This window comes from Salmo salar, chromosome 25 (assembly GCF_965601325.2).
Source record: "Salmo salar chromosome 25, fSalSal1, whole genome shotgun sequence".
NCBI classification, from domain to species: domain Eukaryota; kingdom Metazoa; phylum Chordata; class Actinopteri; order Salmoniformes; family Salmonidae; genus Salmo; species Salmo salar.
Window position 1 is genome coordinate 27,116,341 of NC_138315.1, and position 22,592 is coordinate 27,138,932.

At 46.2% G+C, this 22,592-nt stretch overlaps 1 protein-coding gene across 1 annotated transcript; it reads right to left on the reverse strand.

Moving 5' to 3' along the window:
* Positions 1–235: 235 nt before the first annotated feature.
* On the reverse strand, positions 236–21,604 carry kansl1l (KAT8 regulatory NSL complex subunit 1-like). Its single transcript, XM_045707897.2, has 10 exons — positions 21,344–21,604; positions 18,072–18,222; positions 14,611–14,760; positions 11,533–11,679; positions 9,856–9,956; positions 9,501–9,622; positions 9,110–9,277; positions 8,795–8,936; positions 1,474–1,745; positions 236–970 (listed from the first exon to the last, which is right to left on the reverse strand). Exons 3-10 carry the CDS (start codon positions 14,642–14,644, stop codon positions 922–924), a joined length of 1,035 nt encoding a protein of 344 aa, XP_045563853.2. The 5' UTR covers positions 14,645–14,760; positions 18,072–18,222; positions 21,344–21,604; the 3' UTR covers positions 236–921.
* Positions 21,605–22,592: the final 988 nt, after the last annotated feature.

Below are 22,592 nucleotides of genomic sequence, written 5' to 3' on the forward strand. Positions count from 1 at the left end.
AACTGGCAGCTTCATTAAATAGTACCCGCAAAACACCAGTCTCAACGTCAACAGTGAAGAGGCGACTCCGGGATGCTGGCCTTCTAGCCAAGAAAAGACAGACTTACAAGTTTCAGAAGAAAGTTCTTTGTTTCTGGCCATTTTGAGCCTGTAATCAAACCCACAAATGCTGATGCTCCAGATACTCAATTAGTCTAAAGAAGGCCAATTTTATTGCTTCTTTAATCAGAACAAAAGTTTTTCAGCTGTGCTAACATAAATCGTAAAAGGATTTTCTAATGATCAATTAGCCTTGGATTAGCTAACACAACGTGCCATTGGAACAAAGGAGTGATAGTTGCTCATAATGGGCCTATGTAGATATTCTATTAAAAATCAGCTGTTTCCAGCTACAATAGTCATTTACAACATTAACAATGTCTACACTGTATTTCTGATCAACTTGATGTTATTTTAAAGGGACAAAAAATTAGCTTTTCTTTCAAAAACAAGGACATTTCTAAGTGACCACAAACTTTTGAATGGTAGTGTATATAAAAGTATATGTTAAGACTGCATTATCAGACATGTCTTGAAACGTAAAATAAATAACAGGCAACAACTGTTTACATACTATGGTACATTGTCAGCCAAGGTTACGATCGATTGTGCACTAGTACACAGATCTTCAATATGAATGCAGGTCAGGGTAAATTAAATTTTTTTAAATGTGTACATGTTGAATATCCAACACAATCCCATCCAAAACCTTAAAATACAGCAGAGGAACTGAAAGGAATAAAACAAATCACAATGTTTTAAATAAATAAAAAACCCTGCTCTAAAACATTTGAACCCAAATAAAATATCACTGTGTTTAGGAAATGTAGCAAGTATACATTAAAATGAGGTACACAGCGTGTGACATCTACTCCAGGGAGTTCAGGCCTCCTCTTGTGTCCCTGTGGGTCTCCTAAACTCCTGAAGGGATCTGGAGAGGAGAGACAACACAGGTAGTTCAAACAGCGTGGAACAGTCTTGCCATATATAACCATTAATTTACCATTAACCAATGGATGAGAAGGGTGCAGTTACATGTAGTTGGTCTCATAAACTTCTATTGTTTCATAACAAATCCAGCCGAGCTATATATGTTTAATTTATTTAACTAGGCAAGTCAGTTAAGAACAAATTCTTATTTACATTGATGGCCAAACCCGGACGACGCTGTGCCAATTGGGACTCCCAATCACAGCCGGTTGTGATACAGCCTGGAATCGAACCAGGGTCTGTAGTGACGCCTCAAGCACTGAGATGCAGTACCTTAGGCTGCTGTGCCAATCGGGAGCAATACAGTACAACTATACTGTTTTTTTTTCTTTCTTTAAACCTATACACGTGTATAAAGCACTGTACATGAAATACTTAAAATCTACATATATTAACAATAAAAAGTGAAACATTATGAACTGTCTGTCAGTGGCTGTGATGTACCTGTGCCATGGTAAAGCCAAGTCATTTCTGGTGACTGCAGTAAGTGTGTTGTTCTCATCGTCTCCAGCAGGTGGTGGTAATGTACTGGACAGGGCTGAAGACAGGGCTGAGAATGGGGGTGACTGGACAGAGCTGCTGCTGTCATCTGTGCTGCTGGTGGAATCTGCCTTCTCTCTCTCCTCCCAGCGAGGCTCCTGCTGCTCCTCTTCATGACACCTTAGAGCCTCATCCTCACACAGCGGGAACACATGACTCTCCCATGGGAGTCGAGGCTGCAGACCAAGGGAGGTAGGAGGAGGGAGTTTTATTTTTTTATTATACCTTTATTTAACCATGTAAGCCAGTTGAGAACAAGTTCTCATTTATAACTGCGACCTGGCCAAGATAAAGCAAAGCAGTGTGACACAAACAACAACACAGAGTTACACATGGAATAAACAAGCGTACAGTCAATAACACAATAGAAAAAAAGTCTATATACACAGTGTGTGCAAATCAACAATTTAGCAAATTAACACTGGGGTGATAGATGAGCAGATGGTGATGCGCAAGTAGAAATACCGGTGTGCAAAAGAGCAGAAAAGTAAATAAAAACAATATGGGGATGAGGTAGGTAGATTGGGTGGGCTATTTACAGATGGGCTATGAACAGCTGCAGCGATCAGTTAGCTGTTCAGATAGCTGATGTTTAAAGTGAGGGAAATATAAGTCTCCAGCTTCAGTGATTTTGCAATTCGTTCCAGTCATTGGCAACAGAGAACTGGAAGGAAAGGCGGCCAAAGGAGGTGTTGGTTTTGAGGATGACCAGTGAGATATACCTGCTGGAGCGCGTGCTCCGGGTGGGTGTTGTTATCGTGACCAGTGAGCTGAGATAAGGCGGAGCTTTACCTAGCATAGACTTATAGATGACCTGGAGCCAGTGGGTCTGGCGACGAATATATGTAGCGAGGGCCAGCCGACTAGAGCATACAGGTCGCAGTGGTGGGTGGTATAAGGGGCTTTGGTGACAAAACGGATGGTTCTGTGATAGATAACGTCCAGTTTACTGAGTATTGGAAGCTATTTTGTAAATGACATCGCCGAAGTCGAGGATCGGTCGGATAGTCAGTTTTACGAGGGTATGTTTGGCGGCGTGAGTGAAGGAGGCTTTGTTGCGAGATAGGAAGCCGATTCTAGATTTCATTTTGGATTGGAGATGTTTAATATGAGTCTGGAAGGAGAGTTTATAGTCTAGCCAGACACCAAAGTATTTGTAGTTGTCCACATATTCAAAGTCAGAACCGTCCAGAGTAGTGATGCTAGTCGGGCGGGTGGGTGGGTGCGGGCAGCGAACGGTTGAAAAGCATGCATTTGGTTTTACTAGCGTTTAAGAGCAGTTGGAAGCCACGGAAGGAGTGTTGTATGGCATTGAAGCTCGTTTGGAGGTTAGTTAATACAGTGTCCAAAGAAGGGTAATGAGGGTTACATTAGATGAGGATATTACATGTATCACCTTCAGCAAAAATGACATTGAGATGGTATACTTTATTTTCTTCTACGATAAAGGATTTTATTTAAAACCATAATTCACAAGCTGAAGGTCGTATGACAAGTACAGAATCAGCCATTAACAGGATTCCAGTGAAGTGAGGGTGGTCCCTGTGACTTTCACACCCACACCCACCCCAGGGAGCGTGCAGCCTGTACACTGAATGTGTGGGCACTCTCCGTACCTCCTGACAAGCACCAAGATGACAGACACCACTCCCAGTCAATCATAACCTGACTCTTGACTTCATGAAGCTGTAAAGCACCACTGAGGTAAAATAAATATCCCTGTTCTGCCACCATAGAACCTGTTAAACATTACAGTCTGTCTCTCTCTCTGTAGTAGTCATGTAGGAACAATATTCACATCATTTATCTGCCAATACTAAGATCTGAAACAAAGTCATTTGGTTAAATTCAGCATCTTCTGTGTGGGTTTTGAATGGTAAAAGTAAAGAGATGTAAATGTGCCTGTTAGGGATGTTAATGGTTAACCGTTGATCAATAAGCCGCCAAAAATTATTTTGACCGATCATGCTTATCGGTTTATAAAAGGTCAATTAGCATAATTTAGTGGAATTAAATTGGTGTGTATTTTCGTTAGTCCGCCATGCATCTCGTTTATCGCACACATACTGCATACTGAGCTTAGTTTGAGTGGAATATCACCTGTCAGGCAGCGAAGTTGGTTGATGCTTGAAGTGAAACCTGTAGGCTAATATAAGCCCAGCCATTGCGCAAAAATTCTTAGTACAATTCCAGTGAAAACAGAGTTGGCTAGTCTATTGAACAGAGGAGGATCCTAGCTTTCTATTGATACTATTTTAAAATCAGCATTTCTCTCCTGTTCTACTGGTTTCCATATCAACTTGATTTAGCTGTCCACAAGCTTAAAGCACAATCCTAGTCATATGGTAAAACTTTACTTGACACCTAGCGTCATAACACATTATGACACATTCATAACCATGTCATGTCATAACATCTGAACTTGTCATAACCTGTCATATGGTCATAACACTGTCATGACATATTTAGACCTGTTGTGACATATACTGAACAAAAATATAAATGTAACATGTAAAGTGTTGGTCCCATGTTTCATGAGGTGAAATAAATGATCCCAGAAATGATCCAAACACACAAAAAGCGTATTTCTCTCAAAATGTGTGCACAAATTTGTTTACAACCCTGTTACTGAATATTTCCCCTTTGCCAAGGTAATCTATCCACCTGACAGGTGTAGCATATCAAAAAGCTGATTAAACAGCATGATCATTACACAGGTGCACCTTGTGCTAGGGACAATAAAAGGCCACTCTAAAATGTATAGTTTTGTCACAACACGATGCCACAGATATCAAGTTTTGAGGGAGCATGCAAATGGCATGCTGACTGCAGGAATGGCCATCAGAGCAGTTGCCAGAGAATTGACGTTATTTTACAGAATTTGGCAGTACGTCCAACTGGCCTCTCAACGGCAGTAACCGTGCCAGCCCAGGTCCTCCACATCCGGTTTCTTCACCTGAGGATCATTTGAGACCAGCCACCTGGACAGCTGATGAAACTGTGGGTTTGCACAACCAAAGAATTTCTGCACCAACTATCAGAAACCGTCTCAGGGAAGCGTATCTGTATGCTCGTCGTCCTCACCAGAGTCTTGACCTGACTGCAGTTCAGCATCGTAACCTACTTCAGTGGGAAAATGCTCACCTTTGAAGTGTGCTCTTCACGGATGAATCCCGGTTTCAACTGTACCAGGCATAGATGGCAGACAGCGTGTATGGCATCGTCTGGGCGAGCAGTTTGCTGATGTCAACATTGTGAACAGAGTTCCCAATGGTGGCGGTGGGGTTATGGTATGGGCAGGCATAAGCTACAGACAACAAACACAATTACATTATATCAATGGCAATTTGAATGCACAGAGGTACCGTAATGAGATCCTGAGGCCCATTGTTGTGCCATTCATCCACCGCCATCACCTCATGTTTCAGAATGATAACGCAAGGATCTTTACACAAATCCTGGAATCTGAAAATGTCCCAGTTCTTCCATGGTCTGAAAACTCACCAGACATTGAGCATGTTTGGGATCTATACATAATTCCTGGACAGAGGCTAACGACTGTTTAGTCTAAATGACACTATAATGGCTGGAAATACGATGACATTGCTAAAGTAGTTTAATTTTTAGTAGGAAATAACTTTGCCAGCATTATCATGAAGTCAAATGAACTTTAGACAGATGGCAATGTTGTCATTAGCTAGCGAAGTCAGTCAAAAACGTTAGCTAGCTAAAATCCGGTGACCTCCCCTCAACCTTAGCTAACATTATACTGCATCTAAAGTCAGTCTGGCAACATCAAAATGATGGCAAAAAGGTTTTGATAGTAATTATTTGCCTCCTTTTGAATTGCATTGTATTTCCAAGCCACTGTGTTAGAGCTGATTTGGACATATTTGTATAAAAGACAGAACATACAGAGCTCCATGTACGTTTGTGTAAATATACTGCTCAAAAAAATAAAGGGAACACTTAAACAACCCAATGTAAGTCCAAGTCAATCACACTTCTGTGAAATCCCAGAAGTGTCCACTTAGGAAGCAACACTGATTGACAATAGATTTCACATGCTGTTGTGCAAATGGAATAGACAACAGGTGGAAATTATAGGCAATTAGCAAGACACCCCCAATAAAGGAGTGGTTCTGCAGGTGGTGACCACAGACCACTTCTCAGTTCCTATGCTTCCTGGCTGATGTTTCGGTCACTTTTGAATGCTGGCGGTGCTTTCACTCTAGTGGTAGCATGAGACGGAGTCTACAACCCACACAAGTGGCTCAGGTAGTGCAGCTCATCCAGGATGGCACATCAATGCGAGCTGTGGCAAGAAGGTTTGCTGTGTCTGTCAGCGTAGTGTCCAGAGCATGGAGGCGCTACCAGGACAGACCAGTACATCAGGAGATGTGGAGGAGGCCGTAGGAGGGCAACAACCCAGCAGCAGGACCGCTACCTCCGCCTTTGTGCAAGGAGGAGCAGGAGGAGCACTGCCAGAGCCCTGCAAAATGACCTTCAGCAGGCCACAAATGTGCATGTGTCTGCTCAAATGGTCAGAAACAGACTCCATGAGGGTGGTATGAGGGCCCGACGTCCACAGGTGGTGGTTGTGCTTACAGCCCAACACCGTGCAGGACGTTTGGCATTTGCCAGAGAACACCAAGATTGGCAAATTCGCCACTGGCGCCCTGTGCTCTTCACAGATGAAAGCAGGTTCACACTGAGCACATGTGACAGACGTGACAGAGTCTGGAGACGCCGTAGAGAACGTTCTGCTGCCTGCAACATCCTCCAGCATGACCGGTTTGGCGGTGGGTCAGTCATGGTGTGGGGTGGCATTTCTTTGGGGGGCCGCACAGCCCTCCATGTGCTCGCCAGAGGTAGCCTGACTGCCATTAGATACCGAGATGAGATCCTCAGACCCCTTGTGAGACCATATGCTGGTGCGGTTGGCCCTGGGTTCCTCCTAATGCAAGACAATGCTAGACTTCATGTGGCTGGAGTGTGTCAGCAGTTCCTGCAAGAGGAAGGCATTGATGCTATGAACTGGCCCGCCCGTTCCCCAGACCTGAATCCAATTGAGCACATCTGGGACATCATGTCTCGCTCCATCCACCAACGCCACGTTGTACCACAGACTGTCCAGGAGTTGGCGGATGCTTTAGTCTAGGTCTGGGAGGAGATCCCTCAGGAGACCATCCGCCACCTCATCAGGAGCATGCCCAGGCGTTGTAGGGAGGCCACACACACTACTGAGCCTCATTTTGACTTGTTTTAAGGACATTACATCAAAGTTGGATCAGCCTGTAGTGTGGTTTTCCACTTTAATTTTGAGTGTGACTCCAAATCCAGACCTCCATGGGTTGATAAATTGGATTTCCATTGATTATTTTTGTGCACATTCAACTATGTAAAGAAAAAAGTATTTAATAAGATTATTTCATTCATTCAGATCTAGGATGTGTTATTTTAGTGTTCCCTTTATTTTTTTCAGCAGTGTATATTAAATATGAATGTATATGATGAAATATTAGGTACATACCTTTATGATTTATATTTACCTAATTGAGATGTATTCATTTGTTGTTAGTTTTTGCCCCCCCCCCCCCTCTTGCCCATTCATTGTACTGTGGTAAGTGTGTTAGGATAAAGGCAGGAAGTTGGGCCTTCGGGGGACGAGTCCTAGCTAGACGCGTTAGCGGTATAGTCTTTTGACCATACAGACATACAAACAGCTCATATTATGCATTTTCCATGTCAATTAATCTATGCTGTAACTTGATTGGAGAATCATTTGTTAGATATATGAATAAACCTTTTTGTTGCACCATATCCCTGGATCTCATTGAATGTTTTGGCCGTTTGGAAACCTTGAATGTGGACCGTATGCGTACGAAACAACCCCACTTTCAGGCTAGGGCAGTGGCTATGGTCAAGAGGAAAGGAAGCCACTACACACTGAAAAAATCTTCATCAGCGCTCATTGGCGATGCATTGAGAAGAAAGCTCAGTTGGGCATCAGTACAAAACAAACGTTCAAAACAATATTGTGAGAAAACATGCAACTCATGAATACGCATGCATAGTATTTTCACTAAGTTACATCATTTTACTGTTTGGAACTAATTTAACTGATTGTTAATGGGGGTCAGTTAGTCAGCAGCAAAATTGACTGTACTGCTAGTGCCTGTGCTGTCCTGTTAAGACTTTAGTCCAATCAGAACCCACTCCAATCAGCCATGTCTAATCACCCACAGTGCATCTGTGTCGGCTCAAGAACTCCTCAACCAGTCCACCACCCACAAACCCTCCTATTGCAGATATACACAGCAGATATTTGATAGGTTTTTTATCTCAGGAATGTTTCATGGTCACCACTAATGGCCTAACCTCTTACATGAAATATCAATATTCATATCTCACCTAATCCGAAACTGTTGTTCAGTCTTAGTGAGTCATACTTCGAAGTAAAAGCTCTAATTCAGCTTGATAATTAACATACTTGTGCATAGCAGAAAATAGCATAGTTTCTACTAGCAACTCTGCATTAAAGTTAATAGGTTATTGATTGGAATGTTCCTACCAGCAGGTCAGGGTTCCGTTAGCCGGTAACTTGTGCGCAGTGCTGCGCTTATAATGTGAAGAAATAGGCCTATTAGTTTAGCAACATTTTAAGCTAAACATTCTGATCTGTTGCATCAGACTCATTGCTTTTTTACTTGTTTCATGTAGCCTAGGCTATTTCTTTCTTGAAAAGCTGACCAATAGAATAGGTAAACTTTTCTACTATGGGGGATAGTAGATTGACATAGGCTAGTGATTTTGTTGTTCGTAAATTGTTGGCTGAGGAAAAGTAAATGTAGATAGTTATTCTAACATCTTCAAAGTGCACATCAGAATTAGAGAAGGATGCACTTCATTGCATCCTCGACTTGCATGTTCTGTTAAGATGAATTACCATAACCTAAATGTGATTTCTGTCATTCTGAGCGCTGTGGGTGAACGCCCTAATCAGGTTATGCACCCAATGCATATCGGTCCAGTAAATTTCTCAAATGTCTGGTAAATTGATGTTGCTGGTGAAATTTCCAGTGCCACATTTTCAAAATGAAAACCCTGCAGCAGGGTTAATAAATGCTAGTACCAAGACGTCATACTCAGAATGTAACAAAGAGCTCAACCAGGATCCAGACTTTAGGCTGGTAAGGGCTAGACAGTGAATGTCCTTTCTTACCACCCACTCCTCTAAGGCTCTGCCTGCGTCTGTGTCCAGACTGCAGCTCCAGTCCACGTGAGTGCTCATGTCACCTCTGATGTCATCCCTGACAGCAGAGTCCCATACAGAAACACCTGGTCCATCGTTCCTACTGCCAGATCTACAGAGACAGGTGATTTTAAATACAAACTACTGCATCGGAACAAGAGTATGCCACACCTCATTCTCTATGGAAAAAACAGACACTGTGTATTGATATCTATTGAGATGAGAAGCTTTACTGCAGGTTCAATTAGGAGCAGCAAGTTGAAATGTGGTGTGCCCTGTGCCCACCTGGTGGTGCGTCTGTAGCATCTGCTCTTATCCCAGGAGGTCCAGCGGAGTTTCTCTCTCTTCTCACACCCCAGATGACTCTGTGAAAAGGTCTCGTCACACAGCAGCTCCTCTTCCTCGTCCTGTCTCTCTCTCTCTTCCAGGGGTGGGATATCAACCACTCTCCAGCTGTAGGGAAGGAGGGAGGAGCAGAGCAACGTGTGAGGTGAACAAATAACACACATATCAAAGGACATCGAAGAACAGACCATTTTCAGGGATGCAAACTGGTGAGGGCCCAAAATAGGAAGCTTTGATCATTCAAACTCAAAATAGTGTTAAGCAAAAACAGGTGGCTGTAGCTTTTGTTAAGAAGTAACTCAAGCCAAAGAACAAGCACCAGAAGTCATACCTGGGTGTTATAATGTCTTTGTAGTGAAGTTTCTCCACCTTGGTAGTGGCAGCCAGGGACATGGGGATGATGATGTTGTCAATGGTGTAAACACTCTCTCCCTGACGTCTGCGGATTGGATCCTGAGAACAAAATAGCATAGACAAAACCGTCACATAGCTCACTAATACATCAACAAGCACACCGTTCATTATAAACGTCTCAACTAGATGTCAGAATGCAATGTATTACAAGTCAATTCACAAGTTGCTTACTTTTCAAGCTATAAATCCAGGTAGGAAGGCAGTAATGGAGCTATAATGCACACAAGTAGCCAGGCAGTATTGGAGCTATAATGTGTGTGTGTGTGTGGTACCTGTTTGTGTGTGTGTGAGGTCTGGGGTGTAACGGCATCCTCCAGGCTCTCATCTGGACTGTCCTCAGGGTCTGACAGCTGAGACAAGAGGACCTCCTCATCTATAGGCCAACAACACATTACTGTGAACACCATGGGTCACTCTGTAACAGGCTACATAGCATATGTGTAATGAATACATAACTACACTAGCAGGCTACATAGGCTTCTTTTTTTTAAATGTTACCTTTATTTAACTAGGGAAGTCAGTTAAGAACAAATCCTTATTTACAATGACGGCCTACCCCGGACAACGCTGGACCAATTGTGCGCCGCACTATGAGACCCCCAATCACGGCCGGATGTGATACAGCCTGGATTTGAACCAGGGACTGTAGTGAAGCCTCTTGCACTGAGATGCAGTGCCTTAGACCGCTACGCCAGTAGGGAGCCTAACATGTAATAACCAGTTGGATATGATCAGAACAACATAGAAAATCAGGGAAATCATGACTTAGCTAGGGGATAGGTCCGTTTCTATTAGAAATTAATGGAGGATAAATGCCAGAAAAGCAGAAATTCCTGATTAATCAAGGAAAAACCCATCCCAGGGATCACCCCTTCAATTAAGTGGATTCGGCTATTTCAGCCACACCCGTTGCTGACAGGTGTATAAAAATGGGGACCCAGCCATGCAGTCTCCATAGACAAACATTGGCAGTAAATTGGTCTTACAGAAGAGCTCAGTGACTTTCAACGTGGCACCATCACAGGATGCCACCTTTCCAACAAGTCAGTTTGTCAAACGTCTGCCCTGCTAGAGCTGCCCCGGTCAACTGAAAGTGCTGTTATTGTGAAGTGAAAACGTCTTGGAGCAACAATGGCTCAGCAAAGAAGTGGTAGGCCACACAAGGTCACAGAACTGCCTCTGAAGCAACATCAGCACAATAACTTTTCGTTGGGAGATTCATGAAATGGGTTTCCATGGCTGAGTAGCCACACACAAGCCTAAGATCCCCATGTGCAATGCCAAGCATCGGCTGGAGTGGTGTAAACTCGCCGCCATTGGACTCTGGATATGCGTTCTCTGGAGTGATGAATCACGCTTCACAATCTGGCAGTCAGATGGACAAATCTGGGTTTGGCGGATACCAGGAGAACGCTACCTGTCCCAATGCATTGGTGGAGGAGGGACAATGGTCTGAGGCTGTTTTCCATTGTTCGGGCTACGCCTCTTAGTTCCAGTGAAGGGCAGTCTTAACGCTACAATGACAATCTAGACGATTCTGTGCTTCCAACTTTGTGGCAACAGTTTAGGGAAGGCCCTTTCCTGTTTCAGCATGACAATGCCCCCGTGCACAAAGCGAGGTCCATACAAAAATGGTGTGTTCCGTGGCAGAATTTGACTGGCCTGCACAGAGCCCTGACCTCAACCCCATCGAACACCTTTGGGATGAGTTAGAATGCCGACTGCAAGCCAGGCCTAATCGCCCAACATCAGGGCCGACCTCACTAATGTACTTGTGGCTGAATGGAAGCAAGTCCCTGCAGCAATGTTACAACATCTAGTGGAAAGCCTTCCCAGAAGAGTGTAGGTTGTTATAAAAGCAAAGGGGACTAATTCAATATTACTGCCCATGAATTTGGAATGAGATGTTCAACGAGCAGGTGTCCACATACTTTTGTCATGTAGTATACCTTCTTTGGTCTTGTGGGTGTGTCTCCTCTTCCTCCCTCCACAAGAAGCCTTCCAGTGTGGGGTCTGAGCAGAGCCCGCCCATCTGACAGGTGACACACCCCTGGCCACTCCCCTCCGGCTCCTCCCATGCTGCTTGTGGCTGCAATCTGGAATGACACATCAGCCATGTTAACGCAACAGACTGGAATTCCCCTTGTCTGAAACCACCCTCCAAACCCCCATAGGATTACAAGGCTTGGTTAGAGAGTAGCCTTTAATAACATATCAGTCTAATGTTTAACTATTAATCCCATTAGGTTAGACATATTCCTTCTCAACGCTTTCCCGCTTCAGTTCTGCAAACAATCAAGGTCTTTGTCTTGGGCCTGTTTCATTGTTAGGATAACAGATATGTTGTTCGGGGTTGGGCGGCTGATAATTACATAGATGATATGGTCATCTACAGTGTGAGCTGTAAGGTTGCAGGACTGAACAGGACAAGTGGTACTGAATCCTAAATAATGCCTCAAACTGCCACCGTTGTGCTGCCTGCCTGTCAGGGCCAGATCAGCAGGACAATAACTGCAGCTCTCATCATCTCCCCCCCTCTCTGACATCTCCCCTTCACAACATCTCCCCCTGTCCCTCCCTCTCACATCTCCCATCTCTCGCTCTCCCCCGCTCTCCCCCTCACAACATCTCCCCCTCAGCCTCCCCCTCCCACCACATCGCCCCCTCCCACCACATCTCCCCCTCAGCCTCCCCCTCAGCCTCCCCCTCCCACCACATCTCCCCCTCAGCCTCCCCTTCCCACCACATCGCCCTCTCCCACCACATCTCCCCCTCAGCCTCCCCCTCCCACCACCCCCTCCCACCACATCTCCCCCTCAGCCTCCCCCTCCCACCACCCCCTCCCACCACATCGCCCCCTCCCTCTCCTCTCCCACCACCCCCTCCCACCACATCGCCCCCTCCCTCTCCTCTCCCACCACATCGCCCCTCCCACCACATCGCCCCCTCCCTCTCCTCTCCCACCACATCGCCCCTCCCACCACATCGCCCCCTCCCTCCCACCACATCGCCTCCTCCCACCACATCGCCCCCTCCCACCACATCGCCCCCTCCCTCCCCCCACATCGCCCCCTCCCTCTCCTCTCCCACCACATCGCCCCTCCCTCCCACCACATCGCCCCCTCCCTCCCCTCTCACCACATCGCCCCCTCCCTCCCCTCTCACCACATCGCCCCTCCCACCACATCGCCCCCTCCCTCCCCCCTCATCTCCCACCACATCGCCCCCTCCCTCCCCTCTCCCACCACATCGCCCCCTCCCACCACATCGCCCCCCTCCCACTCCTCTCCCACCACGTCGCCCCCTCGCACCACGTCGCCCCCTCGCACCACGTCGCCCCCTCGCACCACGTCGCCCCCTCGCACCACGTCGCCCCCTCGCACCCTCCCTCTCCCACCACGTTGCCCCCTCCCACCACGTCGCCCCCTCCCTCTCCCACTACGTCGCCCCCTCCCACCACATCGCCCCCTCCCTCTCCTCTCCCACCACGTCGCCCCCTCGCACCCTCCTTCTCCCACCACGTCGCCCCCTCCCACCACATCGCCCCCACCCTCTCCCACCACATCGCCCCCTCCCTCTCCTTTCCCACCACATCGCCCTCTCCCACCACATCGCCCCCTCCCTCTCCTCTCCCACCACATCTCCCCCTCCCACCACATCGCCCCCTCCCTCTCCCACCACATCGCCCCCTCCCTCTCCTCTCCTCTCCCACCACATCTCCCCCTCCCACCACATCGCCCCCTCCCTCTCCTCTCCTCTCCCACCACATCTCCCCCTCCCACCACATCGCCCCCTCCCTCTCCCACCACATCGCCCCCTCCCTCTCCTCTCCCACCACATCTCCCCCTCCCACCACATCGCCCCCTCCCTCTCCTCTCCCACCACATCGCCCCCTCCCTCTCCCCTCCCAGCACATCGCCCCCTCCCACCACATCGCCCCCTTCCTCTCCCCTCCCACCACATCGCCCCCTCCCACCACATCGCCCCCCTCCCTCTCCCCTCCCACCACATCGCCCCCTCCCACCACATCGCCCCCTCCCTCTCCCCTCCCACCACATCGCCCCCTCCCACCACATCGCCCCCTCCCTCTCCTCTCCCACCACATCGCCCCCTCCCACCACATCGCCCCCTCCCTCTCCTATCCCACCACATCGCCCCCTCCCACCACATCGCCCCCTCCCTCTCCTCTCCCACCACATCGCCCCCTCCCACCACATCGCCCCCTCCCAACACATCGCCCCCTCCCAACACATCGCCCCCTCCCAACACATCGCCCCCTCCCTCTCCTCTCCCACCACATCGCCCCCTCCCACCACATCGCCCCCTCCCAACACATCGCCCCCTCCCAACACATCGCCCCCTCCCAACACATCGCCCCTCCCAACACATCGCCCCCTCCCAACACATCGCCCCCTCAAGCGAACGAGAAAGGGTGATCTTCCACATAATAGCAAATGTCAGTAGAATATTCCTTGTGGTGTTTGTTTTTAGATCAATCATTGTCCATGTGGGGTGATTCAGGCTGACAGGAAATCGAGTGGAGCAGAGTGAGTTAGGTCTCTAAGACTAACCCAACATTCTCATTAGCCATGTGCCAGTGCCTCAGCCCCTCAAGCCAGCCCTTCTCTCCAGCCACAGGGCACTGCCTCAGAACCGCTCCCTTCAGCCCAGTGAGGATCATTAGGAATCTTTAGGATCGTTAACCCCCCTGCAGTCAATAGCCAACAGAGCAAGCAGCGAGAAGCAACAGGAGAGTAATGATTAGACTGGCTGACTCAGAGCTTACTGCTGTGAAAGTCCCCTGGTGAGATGCCAAAAGAGAATTACAGCCAATGCATCTACACTGGTAGCTCAGTAGGAGTCGTTACACAAGATAGCAGCATAGCTGAAATCACTGTCAATCTATTACTTTAAATGAGGAAGAACAAAGAAAAATCCCTGCCAGGTTTCAGGGGACACTGTTGGTTTTAAGACGGGTCATACTCTTTTCTGAAACCATTAGTAATAGTCTATTAGATGCTACTCACTGAACCCTGATGGACAAGTGTGTCCCCTGTCCATATAGCTGTGGTGGTAGTAGACATCACTGGACTCTGTCTTGACCGGTAGTAGAGGTCGCTGGACCCAGTCCTCTCTGAGCAGGGCAGCGTTCTGGAGGTGGTGGGACAGAAGGCTATCTGTGGAGGGGAGATCCAGACCAAACCTGCTGACTGACTGTATTAGGTTTGAAGAGAAGACTAGAAGAAGAAGAAGAATATTGTAGAATATTATGAATTGAACAATGAGCATTACTCTCTGAATCTCTCCATCTACCTCACTACATACTAGAGCAGATACGGCCCACAATGAATTTTGTAAAAATAATAATCGAAATCCCGATGTGGCCCTTGAGCCAAACAGTTTGCCCACGCCTGTACAATTAAGCAATACGGCACATGGGGGTGTGGTATATGGCCAATATACCATGGCTAAGGGCTGTTTTATTGCGCAATGCAGAGTGCCTGGATACAGCCCTTAGTCATGGTATATTGGCCATATACCACAAACCCCTGAGGTGCCTTATTGCTATTATTAACTGGTTACCAACGTAATTTGGGCAGTAAAAATAAATGTTTTGTCATACCCGTAGTATACGGTCTGATATACCACGGCTGTCAGCCAATCAGCATTCAGGGCTCGAACCACCCAGTTTATAAGAGCCAATACACCAACCCCTAGCCAGTTCCCAGTAATAACCTCATCACAGTACAGCTGTGTGGAGTACAGCTGCATTGTTGATTTGACACCCCTGTCCGGTCTTAAAAACTCTACAGTCTACATTCCACATACAACAGAGAGAGAGCTGTTTTGACAGTGAGGGTATGTAGGATGTAACCTCCACAGCACAATACATAGAGTTACAGGAAAACACAGACCAGGGAAGGTGATTTAAAGGGCTTGAGAAGGACAGGGTAACAGAATACACTGTATTGTATTCTTTTTTTCACATCTGTAAATGGACAATAATATGTGTATTGGTGTTGTACATGCAACTTCTTAAAGCTGCAATATGTAACTTTTTGGGATACCCCACCAAATTCACTTAGAAAGTTGAGTTACAGATCTGTCGTTCTTAATTGAAAGCAAGTCTAAGAAGCAGTAGATCTGTTCTAAGTGCTCTATTTCTATGGTTCCCGTTCTCCAGTTTCCTTTTTGCGTCTTTTACTTTCAGTTTTGTACACTAGCTTCAAACATCTGAAAATACAATATTTTTGCTTATGGAAAAGATATTTCAGAGCGGTTCAAATCAGTGTTTCCCAACCCTGGTCCTCAGTACACAACAGTACACATTTTAGTTATAGCGCTGGACAAACACACCTCATCCAACTCATTGAGACCTTGATGATTAGTTGACAAGTTGAATCAGGTATGTTTGTCCAGCGTTACAATAAAAATGTGTACTGTTGGGGGTACTCGAGGACCAGGGTTGGGAAACACTGGTTTATATGTTACAATGATTCTCTTCACGATACGTGCTTGTTTTGTCACATATACTGAAATTAGGCAAACTATTAGAATGTTAGTGACCAGGAACCAGCAGAGAGGTTTCTGCATAATGCAGCTTTAAATGAATCATCACCTTAGAAAGCTCTGTCCATTTCATTGTGTTAAGGCTTTAAAACAACATCCACATCAACCATGTTTTCCACTCAGTTTCAAACTGTTGTTGAACTTCTTTCTTCAAACTGATCATCACAGTGAGGTGAGTTTTAAAAGCACATACTGTTTTGATGATTAGTGTTGGATGTGATTTTTGATTTCATTTGCATTGACATCAGAGTGGTTAGAGGGACAATAGAGCCCTGAGTACCAGGCTGTTAGGACCTGATGGAGGGACAATACAGCCCTGAGTACCAGGCTGTTAGGACCTGATGGAGGGACAATAGAGCCCTGAGGACCAGGCTGTTAGGACCTGATGGAGAGACAATACAGCCCTGAGTACCAGGCTGTTAGGACCTGATGGAGGGACAATAGAGCCCTGAATACCAGGCTGTTAGGACCTGATGGAGGGACAATACAGCCCTGAGTACCAGGCTGTTAGGACCTGATGGAGGGACAATACAGCCCTGAGGACCAGGCTATTTGGACCTGATGGAGGGACAATACAGCCCTGAGGACCAGGCTGTTAGGACCTGATGGAGAGACAATACAGCCCTGAGTACCAGGCTGTTAGGACCTGATGGAGGGACAATACAGCCCTGAGTACCAGGCTGTTAGGACCTGATGGAGGGACAATAGAGCCCTGAGGACCAGGCTGTTAGGACCTGATGGAGAGACAATACAGCCCTGAGTACCAGGCTGTTAGGACCTGATGGAGGGACAATAGAGCCCTGAATACCAGGCTGTTAGGACCTGATGGAGGGACAATACAGCCCTGAGTACCAGGCTGTTAGGACCTGATGGAGGGACAATACAGCCCTGAGGACCAGGCTATTTGGACCTGATGGAGGGACAATACAGCCCTGAGGACCAGGCTGTTAGGACCTGATGGAGAGACAATACAGCCCTGAGTACCAGGCTGTTAGGACCTGATGGAGGGACAATACAGCCCTGAGTACCAGGCTGTTAGGACCTGATGGAGGGACAATAGAGCCCTGAGGACCAGGCTGTTAGGACCTGATGGAGAGACCATACAGCCCTGAGTACCAGGCTGTTAGGACCTGATGGAGGGACAATAGAGCCCTGAATACCAGGCTGTTAGGACCTGATGGAGGGACAATACAGCCCTGAGTACCAGGCTGTTAGGACCTGATGGAGGGACAATACAGCCCTGAGGACCAGGCTATTTGGACCTGATGGAGGGACAATACAGCCCTGAGGACCAGGCTGTTAGGACCTGATGGAGAGACAATACAGCCCTGAGTACCAGGCTGTTAGGACCTGATGGAGGGACAATACAGCCCTGAATACCAGGCTGTTAGGACCTGATGGAGGGACAATACAGCCCTGAGGACCAGGCTGTTAGGACTGATGGAGGGACAATACAGCCCTGAGTACCAGGCTGTTAGGACCTGATGGAGGGACAATACAGCCCTGAATACCAGATTGTTAGGACCTGATGGAGGGACAATACAGCCCTGAGTACCAGGCTGTTAGGACCTAATGGAGGGACAATACAGCCCTGAGTACCAGGCTGTTAGGACCTGATGGAGAGACAATACAGCCCTGAGTACCAGGCTGTTAGGACCTGATGGAGAGACAATACAGCCCTGAGTACCAGGCTGTTAGGACCTGATGGAGGGACAATACAGCCCTGAGTACCAGACTGTTAGCAATCTGACAGCCATTTGAGCATGTCCAGAGCACATAAGAGGAGATTACCGTGACTCAACTGTCATATGGAATATTAATACAGTCACCACAAAAGACCCATGTACAGTCCAGTTAGCCTTACACAAGAACACAGAGTATCATATCGTCTGTCCAGCATAGGGAGGGGAGTACCTACCTGAGGAGAGAGAGAGAACAGGGAGTGTCCTAAAGCCACTGGTCCTGGAGATCAGGGTGCTGCCGGAGGAACAGGCTGGGTCAGAACACAGGGCCAGGGGGTCACAGGACACAAAGGTGGGACAGAGGGAGGAGGAGAGGGAGGCTGAGTCCTGCAGGAGAGAGGAGGGATGAATAAAAACAGTCAATCACAGATTCTAGAATAACTTACTCTCTACACCTCCAGGACCTGTGGATACCACTGATTTAATGAAGGAAACTATTAACGCAAACCACCTGTGGCTCTTGAAGATAGCAACACTTTCAGAGACAATGACCACCATATGAAACTCATTTATAAAGGGATTTGTGTACAGAAGGGTTAAACAGTGTTGTGACCAACTTCAGCTGGTTTCTCAGTTCTGCTAACATGAAGCCTTACTGTGTTGTTGCTGTGTGAGTCACTATGACCTGGAGGAGCAGCCAGCCGCTCAGCTAAATCACGCTAATTAAACTAATTAAATCTAACAGCTAATATCTCAGTAGGCTTCGCACATTGTCTTACTCTGTAATAACACCAGTCAGAGAGAGGCGCCCCTGCCTGGCACTAGAGGTCGACCGATTATGATTTTTCAACGCCGATACCGACACCGATTATTGGAGGACCAAAAAAAAGCCACTGCCGATTAAATCGGCCGATTTATTTATATATATATTTTTTGTAATAATGACAATTGCAACAATACTGAATAAACACTTTTATTTTAACTTAATATAACACATCAATAAAAACTATTTTCGTCTCAAATAAATAATGAAACATGTTCAATTTGGTTTAAATAATGCAAAAACAAAGTGTTGGAGAAAAGTAAAAGTGCAATGTTTGCCATGTAAAAAAGCTAACGTGTTTCCTGGTGGTTCCTTTTAACATGAGTCTTCAATATTCCCAGGTAAGAAGTTTTAGGTTGTAGTTATTATAGGACTATTTCTCTCTATCCCATTTGTATTTCATATACCTTTGACTACTGGATGTTCTTATAGGCACTATAGTATTGCCAGCCTAATCTCGGAGTTGATAGACTTGAAGTTATACCCTGATGAAGACAGCTTGGCTGTCGAAACGTTGGATATTACATTTTTGCATCTGAGCTCCTAGAGTGTGCGGCTCTCCCTTATTTTCAGGCTTGAAGTTATAAACAGCGCAATGCTTTAAGCACAGCGAAGAGCTGCTGGCAAATGCAGGAAAGTGCTGTTTGAATGAATGCTTACGAGCCTGCTGCTGCCTACCACCGTTCAGTCAGACTGCTCTATCAAATATCAAATCATAGACTTAATTATAACATAATAACACACAGAAATACGAGCCTTAGGTCATTAATATCGTCAAATCCGGAAACTATCATTTCGAAAACAAAACGTTTATTCTTTCAGTGAAATACGGAACCGTTCCGTATTTTATCTAACGGGTGGCATCCTTAAGTCTAAATATTGCTGTTACATTGCACAACCTTCAATGTAATGTCATAATTATGTACAATTCTGGCAAATTAATTACGGTCTTTGTTAGGAAGAAATGGTCTTCACACAGTTCGCAACGTGCCAGGTGGCCCAAACTGCTGCATATACCCTGACTCTGCTTGCACAGAATGCAAGAGAAGTCACACAATTTCCCTAGTTAAAAGAAATTCATGTTAACAGGCAATATTAACTAAACATGCAGGTTTAAAAATATACTTGTGTATTGATTTTAAGGCATTGGTATTTATGGTTAGGTACACATTGGTGCAACGACAGTGCTTTTTTTGCGAATGCGTTTGTTAACTCATCACCCATTTGGCGAAGTAGGCTATGATTCAATGATAAATTAACAGGCGCCGCATCGATTATATGCAACGCAGGACACACTAGATAAACTAGTAATATCATTAACCACGTGTAGTTAACTAGTGATTATGTTAAGATTGATTGTTTTTTATAAGATACGTTTAATGCTAGCTAGCACCTTACCTTGGCTCCTTGCTGCACTCGCATAACAGGTAGTCAGCCTGCCATGCAGTCTCCTCGTGGAGTGCAATGTAATTGGCCATAATCGGTGTCCAAAAATGCCGATTACCGATTGTTATGAAAACTTGAAATCGGCCCTAATTTATCGGCCATTCCGATTAATCGGTCGACCTCTAACTGGCACCTTTTGTTTTTTGGGTGTAGAGACTAGAGCAGGGATCAACTAGATTCAGACGCTGGACGATATTTTCTTGAGCGGATGATCAGGGGGCCGGAACATAATTACTAATAATTTGTAGACTGCAAATTGACCGCAAGAAGCCCAAACAGATATAATATCACCAAAACAATCATTTCAAACCTTGCTTTCATTTGTTTATGATCACGTGTCTCTCTATTATACGTGGGAATACTTGGGAACAGATTTCTTAAATTAAAAATCACTTGATGCTGATTTCCTGGTGTTTTTACAGTCTTTTATGTCACACAATGAAAATTCTACAAATAATTAGGCCCGCAGGCCGCCAATTGGGGAACGTCCCAAATGGCACCCTATTCAGTGCACTACTTTTGACCAGAGGCCTATGGGCTGCGTGTGTTGCAGGTTGAAAGCAGGTTGATATTTAAAGCTCAGAACAGACTAGATGGATGATGCCAGGCTGTTTCTGCTCTCTTGCCAACTCCTTATAGAACTGGTCTGAGGCAAAAACAGATCTGGAACCAGGCTAGACCAGACCAAACCAGTGGCAAGGAAAAGCAGTCATGCAGGGTTTGACATTAAAAATGCACTGCTCCACTCTGTCTTGTTCAACTGCTACACAGAGCTCTTCACAGCATCAGGATTAGACTATTATGTATCAGAGACTGCTTGTGTCTAAATGACACCGTTAGGGACACAGCAGATACAGCTCTCGAATCCTAATTTAAATAGGATACTTTTTTTCCCTTCAATCCTCTGACATTTCATTATTGGCAGCAAACACTATCCTCTAACTTCAGGTTGGGCCAAATGCATGGAATAAAGACATGCACTGTATTTCAGTCTTGTGTGATGCCTTTAGCCAGGCATCAGCATCACACATTGAGGATGTGGTGGTTAGTGATTTGCCTCATGAATGAGAGGTGAAGGTCAGGGGCCGTATGTAGGAGTGCTAATCTACAATCAGGTCCCCCCCGTCCACATGATCATATTCATCATGATATTAAAGGCAAAACTGATCCTAGATCAGCCCTCCTACTGTGAGACGCTTTATGAATATGGGCCCAGAGGTAAAAAGAAAAGATCCCTACCTGCTGTCTGTGGGTGGTGTTAATGAAGAGTCGAGGTTTGTGATAGGTCACCAGGGGTCGTGTGCGGGCTGAGACACAGGTGGCATCCACTTGGAGGAAGTGCTGCCTCCTGCGGTTCTCTCTCCTCCTCTTGGATCCCTTCTGGGAGAAGGGGTCACATCCTCCCAGGAGCAGGCCACTGCATGGGGACAACAGATGACGACACTCTGTATAGTCCCAAATGGCAGTGCACTATGTTTGACCAGAGCCCTGTGTAGGGAATAGGGTGACATTTGAGATACACCTTTAGTCACCAAACTCACACCATTTTAGTCAACACACACAGCAGTCCCTGAAATGACTCAAACAAGATCTAGCCTCGTGCTCCCAGATATGATCTATATTTCCATGACATCCAAGGCAGCGTGGGAGTCAGAGAAAATTAGAAATTGAGGGTAGCATCATATTCCCTTTATAGTGCATTACTTTGGACCAGGGTCCATAAGGCTCTGTTCAAAATAGTGCACTATATAGGGAATAGGGTGCAATTTGGAACAAATCCATAGACTTAATTATTGAGAGTAAAAAAGGCAAGATGAAGGAAGAACTTCAGGTTAATGATCCAAATCATAGCCGGACACAAAACCTTTCCACCGGTTGTTTTAAGGATAGGGAGCATGTTGAACATCATAGTGGTGGATAGGAGATCTGAGGTCCTCTCTGGGCTGTAGAGTACGGCTTCGGCCAATACTTCCGACCAGGACCCATCTCTCTATATAGCGCACTACTTTTGTCCAGATAATTATGGGCCCTGGTCAAAAGTAGTGCACTATATAGAAAACAGGGTGCCATTTGGGCCTAAACTAGTGGATACTGACTCACTATGGGCCTGTAATTTCCAGCCTTGGTGGGATATTTATGTTTCCCTTTGTTACAGAAAGTCAACTGATTTAGTTAGTTATCCTCCCTGGCCCTCCTCGACCCCCACCCGACCCCGCCTCCTGGTCCTCTTTGGAACAGGCTTGAAATATCTTGGATCAAAACTAGACAAACAGTATGCTCAAAATACTTTTCTCTGCTGTGCTGTCTGGGACGGAAATACAAAACAGCAGCTCTGAAGAAGTTGTAGAGTACAGCACCCCTGAGGATAGTCAGTACCATCCAAATAACTCAATAACCCCAGCTTTTTAGAGGGAGTGGTGGTGCCTTATAACAGCCATTATGTCACATCATTTCCATTTTAAATTCAAATTAAAACAGGTCTGTCTAC

Coding starts and splice junctions, on each gene's coding strand:
- kansl1l (XM_045707897.2), bottom strand. CDS start 14,644: ATGGACAGGGGACACACTTGTCCATCAGGGTTCA. Junction 9,957..11,532: donor CACCCACAAGACCAAAGAAG/GTATACTACATG, acceptor GTTGGCCTATAG/ATGAGGAGGTCCTCTTGTCT. Junction 9,623..9,855: donor CCTCACACACACACAAACAG/GTACCACACACA, acceptor TTTTGTTCTCAG/GATCCAATCCGCAGACGTCA.